General features: G+C 40.7%; 1 protein-coding gene across 10 annotated transcripts in view; it reads right to left on the bottom strand.

Annotated features, from left to right (window-relative positions):
* The window catches only part of INPP4B (inositol polyphosphate-4-phosphatase type II B), a 384,670-nt gene that overhangs the window by 268,775 nt on the left and 103,314 nt on the right, over positions 1-12,581 (bottom strand). For 9 of the 10 annotated variants that reach the window (XM_062573936.1, XM_062573932.1, XM_062573929.1 and 6 more), the window contains one exon: positions 6,352-6,410. In XM_062573936.1, the coding sequence (XP_062429920.1) occupies positions 6,352-6,363 (12 nt within the window). In that variant the 5' untranslated portion in view covers positions 6,364-6,410. Of the gene's footprint in view, positions 1-6,351; positions 6,411-9,424; positions 9,537-12,581 lie in introns of those variants that run through there. The other variant, XM_062573940.1, reaches the window with a different exon arrangement.

Here is a 12,581-nt window from a genome sequence, read left to right as displayed (position 1 = left end):
GCTGTCAAAGGCAATAACAAGAGCTCAACAGCAAAGATTAAGCAGCTGTTTGATTCATGTTGAAATTGAATTCATGGCTAAAAGCACAGGAAGGGGTCTCTGAAAAGAAAGATGAAACTAATTTGGGTAAATAGGTACAGAGGCACATCTGCACTGAAGAATGTGCACTTTTAAGTTACTTTTCTTTTTTTCATATATACTTCAAGTCTGGCATCCATGAGGTGCGGTATCCAAAGAGAGATACGGCTAGGAAAAAAAAAAAAAAAAAAAAAAGCAGAGAATGACCAGGAGAGAACAGAGTCATAGGAACCAGAAGATGAGCTAGTGGTGGAACCCACAGACAACTGAAAGAGAAAACTGCTCCTCAGCTTTTGTTCAGAAGAGGTCATTCAGGAGAGAGTAACAAGAGCAAGTTCTGTAGCAGCTATGGCACAGAACCAAGGCTAGGATAGACTCATGCTAGGTGTAACTGTAAACAGAGCACTAAGAAACTTCAGCTATTAAAGAGAATAATGTGCACAGCTAGGGAAACAGGTGAGTCAGGGACAGGGAGGCACAAAAAGGAAAGATGAAAGCATGCTTATTCTATGAAAGAGCAAGAGAAAAGAAACAGATTAAGGAACAAGTTAGCAAGAGATGAAAGCAGACAAAGAAGAAAACCAGGAGATGCAAAGAAATTATCAAAGCAAGCACAGAGGTTACAAGAAAGGTCTGCATCTCTGACAGCGGTGGAAGAGAAGGGAAAGCTTCACTATCTGGAGAGTAAGCAAGTAAAACCCAAAGGCAAGAAGGAGAAACAAAATAAATGAGGGAATCAAAAATGGCAAAAAAGGCAGTAGAGTTTGCCAGCATCCAATTAACTTGGAAAAGGAGAGATACAATCTTTCAATTCATAGTAAGAATTGGAGCAAACAGCTATTCTTACAGCTTAGTGGTTATAAATTGTGTTTTCAAGTATTTTTGGAAAGTCAGATTGCAACAACTGTCAGCACAGGTACCTTAATGGTACCTACATTCTCATTAATGAAAGCTTGGCATAACCTTATCATGCCAAAAGCACGTGAAATTCTGGTGTCACTTGTCTTGGGGTCATCTACATGGCTGCTTAAACACAAGTCTTGATCAGTACAACTTACGCTGGTGGCTGCTGTGGAAACCACAGGTTCTCTCCACCTCCTGTTTTGTCCCAGTTGTTCCAAATGGCTTTGTGCTCCTTGCAATCTCTATTCATGGACAGCACGAGAACAGCAGCTTCTGTACCCCTACCTCTGCCCCTATCGCAGACACTACCTAGGCATCATCTGCATCATGCTTAATGACATTGGAAGTGGCAACATGGACACTAGTTATCAGCATTTAAAGAACGGACTTTGCAGCAGTCAACTAGTATAGTCTTGTCTGCATAGCATTCTTCCAACCCAGTATGGCTAAAAACCTTAGGAAACCCTAACTTAAATAGTGGAATTTGTTTATCTTATGGAAAGAAAAAAAGCATTCTAAAATACCTTTATAGAATGATATAAGAGGCTATAGACTTGGTTATTTAGGAATAGGGTCTGCTTAAGAAAGGGATTTGAAACATATACAAGATGTCTCACCAAACTGAAGCATAATTACAGTTACAGGATTCACTATCCTACTAAGGTAGGATCAACCTACAGGAAAGCATCCCTTCTCTCGGTAGAAACAAAGTCATTCTACCTCTTCACAGGACCATGCCTGATATTACATTGGCTGCTCCTTAAGTGCTTAACTTATGGATGGAAGACAGACACACACGGGAAAAAAAAAATTGGAGCCATGAAAGGGGTGACATGACTAACTTCCTTCTATGCGAAGGCTCTATTATCTTCTACTTCTTTATTTAGCATACTTCTTACAGTAAATGAAAGTCTTATCAACACAGCAAAAGCACGTAATAATCCTTCAGCAAATTTCAGTAAAATATTTCAGACAGATACATTTCCCTTGCTTCTCAGGTTACTGATTACAAAACATGGTCATAACCAATCTCATACCATAGATCACAGAATCATAGAATGATTAAGGTTGGAAGGGACCTCTGGAGATCATCTAGTCCAACCCCTCTGCTCAAGCAGGGTCACCTAGAGCATGGTAGACAGGGTTGCATCCAGACAGGCCTTGAAGATCTCCAGAGAAGGAGACTCCCCAACCTCTCTGGGCAACCTGTGCCAGTGCTCCGTCACTCTCACAGGGAAGAAATTCCCCCTCACGTTCAGGCGGAGCTTCCTGTGCTTCAACTTCTGCCTGTTGCCTCTTGTCCTGTCCCACGGACAACTGAAAAGAGTTTGTCCCCGTCCCCTTGACACCCTCCCTTCAGGTACTTGTACGCACTGATAAGATCCCCCCTCAGTCTTCTCTTCCCCAGGCTGAAGGGGCCCAGCTCTCGCAGCCGTTCCTCCTAGGGCAGGTGCTCCAGCCCTCTGATCATCTTCGTAGCCCTCCGCTGGACTCTCTCCAGTAGCTCCATGTCTCTCTTGTACTGGGGAGCCCAGAACTGGGCACAGTACTCGAGATGAGGCCTCCCCAGGGCTGAGGAGAGGGGCAGGATCACCTCCCTCGACCTGCTGGCAACGGTCTTCCTAATGCACCCCAGGAGGCCATTGGCCTTCCTGGCCACAAGGGCACATTGCTGGCTCACGGTCAACTTGTCATCTACCAGCACTCCCAGGTCCTCCTCTGCAGAGCTGCTCTCCAGAAGGTCAGCCCCCAGCCTGTACTGGTGCCTAGGGTTATTTCTCCCTAGGTGCAGGACCCTGCACGTGCCCTTGTTGAACCTCATGAGGTTCCTCTTCACCCTGCTCTCCAGCCTGTCCAGGTCTCCCTGAATGGCAGCACAGTCCTCAGGTGTCTCAGCCACTCCTCCCAGCTTGATATCATCAGCAAACTTGCAAAAATAATATCATATGTCAGAAATAACATTCAATCTCAAATCAATGATGTACTTGCAGGAACACTGGCTCTGGCTGATCAGGCCCTAAACCGATGCAGAGCATGCTCTAGAAGATTGAAAACATTGCTGAAAAACGGTTAATAAGAAGTACATCCTTGTAAATAAAAGATCCTCCTGTGGCTAAGATGTCCTGAAGAGATCACTGACTTGCAGGATGTTAAACCACACACAAATACACACAAAGAAGAACTCACAGTGCAACTGAACAGAAAAATCTCCATAACTTCAGCATAAAAATAGAGCAATCTCACTCTATGAATATTTAAAAATATATCAAATTGCTTTTGAAAATATGAAAGATAAATGGCTATGCTGGAACACTGAAAATACATTGTGCAGATCTGCTTGAATGCAGAGAAGATTCACTGATACATGCTCACACTTCTATGACAGAGTTTACACACACCCCACACCATGGAAACCCAAACAACACTTTCACAGCTGCATTACAATGCAATTTACATCAGAACCTCAAAACTGTCATTCTTCTGTTATTTCTACCTTGCACATGATTTCTGTGGTTATTGATTTATGAGCAAATCTGCAATCTTACTTTGATATTTTTCTCTCATCCATTAATAAAACATGTTACAGCATTGTGATAAATGCTGTAACAATATAATCTATGCTAATCTTTCACAAACATTGCAAGAAATCTCAGGATTATTGACACCACAACCATTTAGATTTGCTCATTAATCTTGCCTGCAGAAGTCTTGTGACCAAAACATTCAGTTTTAAAAAAGGTAATTCATTACAAAAGCAGTCTTAAAACAGTATGTTCACCACCTTTTACTTAATACTTCTAGGCATTAGGTGTATTGTAACTATGCTGGTGTAAACTGAAATATTAAGTCTGTCAATATAATCAACATAAAGAATCAATGTAAATCCCTTGTTTATATGGGGTTAGGAAAGTCGCATATAAATTCAAAACACCACAATGTTGCAAGTTTGTTACCACAACATTTAAGATGAGGGGGGAGGGTGATAAGAAGGAACAGTTTTGTAATTACACATGAAATTACACATGGACTGCCAATTGAAAGTATTTTGAGTGTTCAAAGCAGCTTTTATTTCAAATACAGCCATCCATATAACTAAGTTCTTTCCTTCTTTTACAAAGCCAATACATCATAAAAGTTTAAAAATGACTCAGCACAATAATTAAAAGCTTCCACGCACAAGATATCTGATGCATCAGAAAAGAAGCAGGAGTTTACTGTGCAAGCAGGTGGACACATTGACGTAACAGCCTGGAACGGTTCCCTCTACTGGATCATTAAACTGCAAAGTAAGGAGGATTTACATAATAGACACTAATGACTCTCCTTAAGAGTCTACTAGAGTCTATCGATCAAAAACCCACTTCTAAATAAATTGCTAAAAACATACTCAAACGTAAGTAGGAACATCAAAATATATGCTTACTCAATAGAACATACAGGGCCCTTGGAGCCATTACTGAGAAGCAAAAACTTAAACAGACTTTTTAATACATCTCCTTGTATCTGTAGTTTGCAACCAATCTGCAAAACTGGCTTCGTATCTGTATTAAATTTGTAACACCGACCTACACACAGAGATAACCACCACCCACTTAAGTATTTAACCAATTCAGTCAAACCACAGCATTTCAAGAACTCCCATTTGCTCACTGCAAGCCTAAATCATTCCAGAAACTATAAGCTAGGATTCTGCCTATTGCAGTTCAAGTTTCTAAATACACAGCTTTGCTTTTGACCAGTTTCCACAGACCCAGCTCAAGCAGCAAATCAGCTGAAACCAAATTTATTCATTGTTCTACTCATTTCCATCTCATCCGCAGATAAGTAAATCATGTGAAACTCTGCCGATCCATGCGAAATCTCACCAATACAGTGACATCGGCACTGGAAATTTAGAGAAATCAATTGAGCTAAATTTGCATTCAGCAAATTCTCCCACCTTTTCTTCACAGATGCAAAGCTGATCAAGCCATTTCCGGAAAGTATTCTGCAAAATGCCAGCAGCTCCCTTAAAAAGAATACCTGGGCTAGAGAAAGTTTGTACCTCCTTTAGTGCCTCAGGGCTCTCAGTACAGAGCTAGGAACTGTTTAGCATACAGGTGGCTCAAGAAGCAAAAGATGATGCTTGGAGGAATTGGGACAAAGAGAAGAACAATTCAGTACTCCCTTAAACACCTTTACAAAAAATAGTTTCTGCAAATCATATGGTATATAATATATGAGGTTGTGACAAAAGGGTGTCATTCTCAAGAGCTTGCTTTCACCTACGTAAGATTTTTCTCTTTTTACCTCTCAAAGACATGCAGCCCTATCAAACTCATGCCTGTGAAATCTTTGTCATACTGTGTTATTTTGTTTGTAAGCACACATGCACGTCTGTCATATGCATGCTCTTGAACACTGCTTTAAAAGTAAACAGAAGTTTAGAAGGATATTATATAAGTATATCAGTATTTAGAAGAATATTGAAGTATATCATATGTGCACATTTATCACTGTATTGAAATAAGCCACTACATCACATTGAGAAATTATCAAATGGAACATACAATCTCTAAAGCATTCCTACCACTTCTGTTAAATTACTGGTCCATACAACAGGAAGTACTCTAGGAGCAATCTACAAAATACTTAGTATCAGGTTATCACTTCAAGCTTCATACTCACTGCCTTAATTTACACTTCTGGCAGAAGCTCTTGTTTTCAGCCATCTATAGAAGCCATGTTCATCATATCAGACAAAAAAGGGCAAGAGTGGTAATTCCATACCTAGTGTTCATTCCCATCGGGAGAAAGAGGTCCCAAATCCTGTTGGAGTCCACAGCAAACAGAGGTGCTCAGTGCCTCTTGCAAGACTTCACTACGTGGCAAGTCCGACACTATTTGAATAGGCCCTTCATTCTAGACACATAATTACTCTTTACTTCAAAGCAAACTGTTTGCACATGAAAGTAGAAATAAACCAAACTCTTCATAACAAATTTAGTTACGCAATAGCACCCAAAAAAAAAAATGTAGTGGCAGTCAAACTGCCTTTTAAACATTACCATACTATTTTATCCAGCTATGAAGTTTTGCTTCCATTGTTCCAGTTGATTCCTTTCAGTAATTCTGAATTTACACCAGCGTACATTATGAGCAGAACCTGGTCCTAAACTGTTTAGGATTCAATTGAAGAACGCTGTTGATATCATGAAGAATGCCTAACATTACAAAAAGGCAAACAACAGATTTTTTCCCCCTCCGTTCTAATACTAGTGATTTTTTGTCCCTGAAAGCACAATGCCAATAGCCATCACGAAAGAGGATTACTCAAGTTCATAGAGATTAGAATAACACATCAAGAAAAGCAGTAGGAAAATGAATTACCTTATTTTTCATTAGAAAAAGCAGATTTCCTTTCAGTCGGCACCATCTCTCTCTCGGTTCTGTACACAAAAAAAAAAAAATAAAAAAAGAGATTAATAAAAACCGCTTTTTGTCTTGACACATTAAATGCTTCTTAAAGAAGATGCATTAGTAATAAAGGTCAGAGAAGAAAATCATTAACAATAACAAAAAAGAGCCAGCCTCACTCAGCAGCTGCCTATGTACAACATGCTGTTAAATGCCACATAACTTCCAAAAATATCTCTTTTACTATACAGCTGAGAAAATTGGTGACTGCAGCATACACTCAACTGTGGCCTCCTCACTCCTCTCCCCTCTCCTCACATGGGAGCGGAAACAGCCACTTAAGCATGGAACAACTTTTGCTTCCATCATTTCTAGAGATTAAAAAAAAAAAAAAAATCCTTGCTAGGACCAAAACCCCCAAAAACCATAAACCCATACCACTACTATCTTATTTAGATCAGAACATGCTGATCTGAATTTATAATATCCAGAAAATAGAAAGGGAGTAAATAAGGCCTAAATATCTCTAGATAGAGGGGATGTTTTGCTGCTTCAGGGTAGGTGGGTAGGAACAACAACAAAAAAAAAAAAAAAGAAAAAAAAAAGAAAAGAAAAAAAAGACTCCAAAGCAAAACTTATTCTTACTAAGCTAGCCAGTATTTTAAAATTGCATCCTTCCCTCCTTTAAATGTTTAAAAAAAAAAAATTACTAACATTACTACATTACTTCTAAAGGAGAAGGTACAATCAGAAACAATTTTTTTTTTTTTAAGGACATGTGAACATGTGAAACTGCCCATCTCCAGAGAGCAGTCAGCAGTTGCTGGCTGCTAAGTGGGAAGTAGAAGATGGGTGTACCTGATGGCCACGTTACTCCACAGCCACTCCTGGAGAGCTACTACACTTCCCTTGGAGCCAGCCACCACTAGAGACATAATACTGACCAGAGGGATGTCTTGTTACACTAAAAAGGCAAATTCTCTTTTCCACCTTTATAATTTCAATTTGCACCACTTGAAAATAATAATAATGACAATAACTTTCCACCACAGGAAAGTAGAAAGCGGCACTCACAAGCACTGGGACCTCCAGCAACCGGATTGCTACGCGAGGGTGGGTTTGTTTTTCATTAGAAAAAGAATGGAAGCTCCTGGATCTTTCCGGGTCTAAGTGTAAAACACTGTATAAAGGAACATTAAATGAATTGCTCGTCATTCACCAACTGAGATTTAATCAAAAAGTTGCCAGATCCAAGCCTGAGGCTTTGCAGCAGAGGTACGGGACGCGGCGCTGCCTGACGGCCCCCTGCCAGGGGCCGACGGGCAGCAGCGGCCGAAACCGAAGGGATCCCGCCGCGTTCGCGCCGCTGCGCCCGCTGGCGAAGGGTGTCTGCGCGCAACGCTTAGGCAACCTGCTGCCTCCTCGCGGTGCGAGAAATAAGCCAGCCCAACGGTTAGTCAAACGCTCCGACGAGGAGGCTGTTAGTGGTTAGCGCACACCGCGACTGGATGCGACCTCTCTCTCGAGGGATCGCCGCCGCGGGCGGCCGCCAGGCAGAAGGCTGCGCTGGGCTACAGCGGCTTCCTGCGCAGGCCGAGTTGCTTGGACTCGCTGTCAGCGTATCAGCTGCCACCGAGCGCGCTAGGTACAGCGGACTGGGCTACACGAATGTTTGGGCCATCTCCCTTCGCTCAATCTACAGGGTTTTTGTTTGTTTGTTTTAAGGAAGAAGCATTAAATCACTCCATAAACGAAGAAATATCCAACAGATCTTGAGCTCAAGAGAGGCAACGGGAGCAGCAAAGCGAGGCTGAGCTCGGCTCGCTCCCGAGCCCTCGGGGCCCGCCGGGCAGGGCCTGCTCCGCTGCCGCCAGGGAGGACGCGGGTGCCGAAGCCGCCGAGGAAGGGCGGCGCGGCGCTCACCAGCTCTCCGACCAGGCGCTTGCTGCATCCGCAGGAGCCGCCGGCTATCCAGCTTACCTCTTCCTTTGAGAATAATCTATGCTCTTCCTAAGCGCGGCACAACATGTTTAAGTCTCTTAACATGATCAAGTTTATGAAATATTTGTTTTTAATTAAAATATATGTATAAATATATCACAACTGAACACCAACTAGGACCAGAGAAAATAAAAATTTGCTCTTGTTGAAATTATTGTATTAGAAACAATTTTACAGCTAAACAAGAGCTATTTCCTAACAGCTACCTAGGGAAAAAGACATTTATTTAAGCTTATTAGAAACTGAAAGATGTTTAAAGTATGATCATAAAAGCCAGAAGTCTGCAAAGGAGCTGGGAACTGATTCATTAAAAAACAAAACAAAATGAATAGCCACACACCCACAAGCCTACCAAAAAAAAAAAAACAAAAAACAAAACAAAAAACAACACACACACACACACAAAGGGGCTTTAGTTTTTGACAAAAATCTGGATATCTAAACATCAAATATGGCACCTCATGACTGGTGACTAGCAGTGACTTGCAGAGCCTCTTTTCTCACAAAAAGTCAGTTTTCAGTCTCAAGAACTATTTCTTGGGTACACTACAAAGAAAAATTGAAAATCTGATTAAATAGAAGAGCTGGGTTTAAAACTTACTTATCATAATATTACCTTTTGGGGAAAAAGAAAAAAAAAAAAAAAAAAAAAAAAAAAAAAAAAACACACACACACACTTGCTTACCAAAGGTCTTTTTTTAGTGTTCAGCTGCTAACAGCTGACTGGAGAGTCTGACAGTTTCAGACCCTCACTGAGCACCTATTGAGCGAACCTCTTTAAACCATTCGTTTTCTAATGTAAGTTTAGCTAGTTAGCAATCAAAGGGCCACTGCTCCCATCCCTGTTTCCAAAGAGCAGTGTTAGCCTAATCCAAAGCTGTGGTTTAAAAGCAATTATTTAGAAAGGTATTTAGCACCACTCAAGCATCAGTAAATAGGAAAACTGAAAACACACAGAAATACACATTCAGTGAAACTGAGCTGACAGCAGCAGCCAATCAGGCACATCAACCACAGGCAGTCTGCAATGCAAGTCATTTTTACCTATTAATGTTTCATCTCCAACCACTCTGCAAATCTTCAGTTTCCCTTCCTTGTCAAAACAACCTGATGGACGCCTGGCCAGCGAAGCCAGATCTTTAGCATTGAATCTCATTGGATTGCCAGGGAAGAGGATGAGGATGAGTAAGAGATGGAGGAGGACAATAATGATGCTAATTAGTGTGTTGAAGCTGAGCAAAATCTAAGCTGCTGATATGCAGGTCAACTGAAATATTAAAAACAAAGAAAACAAAAGATGCTGCTGTTTAATGTTATTTCCAATCTGTTATGCACTGCAAACACTGTACATTTGTATGGAAGCAATATAATAGAGAAAAAAAAATATAGAGGTAGCTTTTTTCCCCAAGAAAGAACAGCATGATTTAGCTTTCTGGTACCTTTTTAACTTCATGTAGATGTTGTAACTTTATGCAGTATTTCCACACAATTTAATAATACTGCTATATATTTTGGCTAAAGGCAGCTAAATAACTAAAAAGTTCAGACAGGATTCACTTGGGGTTCACTTGGGGTGGGGGGGAAATTGTCCCCCCCAAAAAAATCCCAGTTTCAAAACTACATCCACAGGACTTACTGAAAGAAATACCCTTGATGAAGAACAATTCCTTAATACTCTCAGACAGCCCTACCTCTGAAGTGATTTTAAAAAATAAGTTTAATAGCTGCACTTTTGACAAGTGGAAGTTGTTCAGGATTTGGGGGATAAATATTTTTTCTGAATTGCAGTTATTATGGTAAAGTTTTACACTGTTGCAAGGAGAAGAAAATAAGGCCAGAAAAAGTTTTAAATAGTTCTTCCTTCTAATCCACCACAGTATTCTACCTTCTTAATGTCCAACCCTATCATAAAGATTTTTCTCAAAGCAATTCTTGGTATCACCCTTACACAATGAAGTAGCATAAGTTTCTCAGATGACTTTTAATAGTCCTGTACACTAAAACCCCAAACAAATCACACTGCACAATTCTCAGCATTTGTGGCCTTCAGAGAACAGTGTCTGTCCCCAAATCGGAAGCCTCTGTTCCTCAAAGGGCAGCACCCACATTTTTCACAGAGAACTACAGCAATTAGCAGTTCTAGATCCGGATCCATTTAACTTGTTCCGCTGCAGTCTGAAGGACAAGTTACACGATCTGCTCTCCGCCTCCCTATGGACCCTTTTATTCCTACCCCTGTTTATATCCACTTCCATTGATCAGATTCATCCTCGATCAATAGCTTTTGTACCCTCCTTTTACTTTCAATGGCCACAGCCAACTCCAATAGCACTACAGAAGTGCCATTACTTTGTACATTATGAAATGCAAACCAGTCATAAACCTCTTCAGAAGAGGAATCCCTGAGTATTTCTGCTCTCCTATAAAAGCTCTACTATTCTACGGCAGACTGTCACAAAGCTAAAAGCTCTTTTCAGTTTGCTTCTTACTGCTACGTACCCTTGCAAGCAAGAAGGTGAACACATACATAGAAGTAGTCCTATCACATACCTAGGCATTAGAAGGCTGCAGCTTCAACTTTTCCAACAAACTTACACTACTGACTTTCCTCCCTTCTTTCTGGTCTTCCCTTCAGCATCAGCAGCTATTCTTTAGCTCTTATTCTTTCGTCTGTCTTCATGCCTTTCACTCCATTTCATAATCTTGTTGAAATTATAACTCTATGGTTAGCACAGAGACTAACATACAATTTATACCATACAAACAGGCTACTGTGCCCAAAATGCTCCAAATAAGAGTCCATGCAGGTGCAGCTGTTTGCCTATGTTTTGCAAATTGATGTATCTCAACAGTGGAAAGAGCTGAGTCACACAGCATACACAAAAAGGGGATTTGTCCTGAATTGTAATCAGATACTACAAGTGTACTCGCTGCTGAAGTCCCAATCCAGCAGCAGGCAAGGTGGAGGGAGTTGGGCTGGCCCTAGGATACCTGAAGCCTAGCCATAATGACACTTGCAACAAGCTGCATAGCACAGTTTACATGGACTTTAGGACTGGTAACATGTACATTCCTGATAGCTTTGTTCTGTGGACACAGGCTGCATTTTAAGAGCAGAGTACACAGAGCTTGCAACAGATCTGTATGCTTTTAAATAGAAGCAGAGTTCATGCAGATTACTTTCCTTGCTGTGCTTCTAATTGCACATTGCTTTGTTATATGCCGACCCTCCATCAAGCAACTTAGATACCTTTCACATACCTCATTAGTAGCCTTCATGTTTTACAGAACATATTTTCAGAAATACAAAATCCACATATTTAGTTATTGTGAACTAATCAGCTCTTCAGAAATCTACCCTTGCAGCACTTTCCACTATATACAGGTAACACTAGGTTGCTTCAACATTTACGCATAACATGGAGGAGGTCAGGCCTGAGCAAGCTTGTCCCAGATGGAAGAGTTATTGAAAAACATCAACAACTGAACAAAACATATGCTATCAAAGCTATGAAGACTCTACTCACTAAACTCTAATGATGCTTAATTTATGTAATGCATGGGCATCTGTATTCCACACAGAACTGAGGACAGACACAGAAAATCATGGGAAGAGACAAGAAGTTTCAAACTGCTACCTAAAAAAAGCTTTTGCTTTCCAGCAAGGGGGAAGAAAAAAAAAAAAAAGGCTAAATAAGTAGAACAACATTTTGGGTTTCTACAAAGACTATCAGAAGGAATAAAGTAGCTCCAGGAAGAGATATACATACTGATTTGATTCAGCTTTTCCAGAGACTAGTATTCCTCTTGCATTTGCCTATTAATAAAGTGGTAACAGTTTAGGAATTGCTTTATTACATCTGTGCACCTATTGCCTTGCCTAAGAGATATAACATGTAAATCACGTGGGACAGTGAAACTGGTACACAGCAGTTAAAAACTTTGAGACAGCATGCTTACAGTATTGAATAGGTATCAGCCAGTCCCAGCCTGAAACGCAACGCACCTAGGCCTAGGCCAAGAGCTTCACATGGCAATAACCACCATGCTGTCTTGAAGCTTGCCAGAGAAGCTAAACTAACCTGACAATATCTGCATGTTATTCAGACCTAAAAGGCATAAAAGCTCATGGGATTCAAACTTGAGTTTACCTTAGTAACCTGATAAACATTCAAAGTCAACCACAGTCAGTGTTGTGACA

This window comes from Rhea pennata, chromosome 4 (assembly GCF_028389875.1).
Source record: "Rhea pennata isolate bPtePen1 chromosome 4, bPtePen1.pri, whole genome shotgun sequence".
NCBI lineage: Eukaryota > Metazoa > Chordata > Aves > Rheiformes > Rheidae > Rhea > Rhea pennata.
This window is presented reverse-complemented; position numbering and strand designations above follow the sequence as displayed.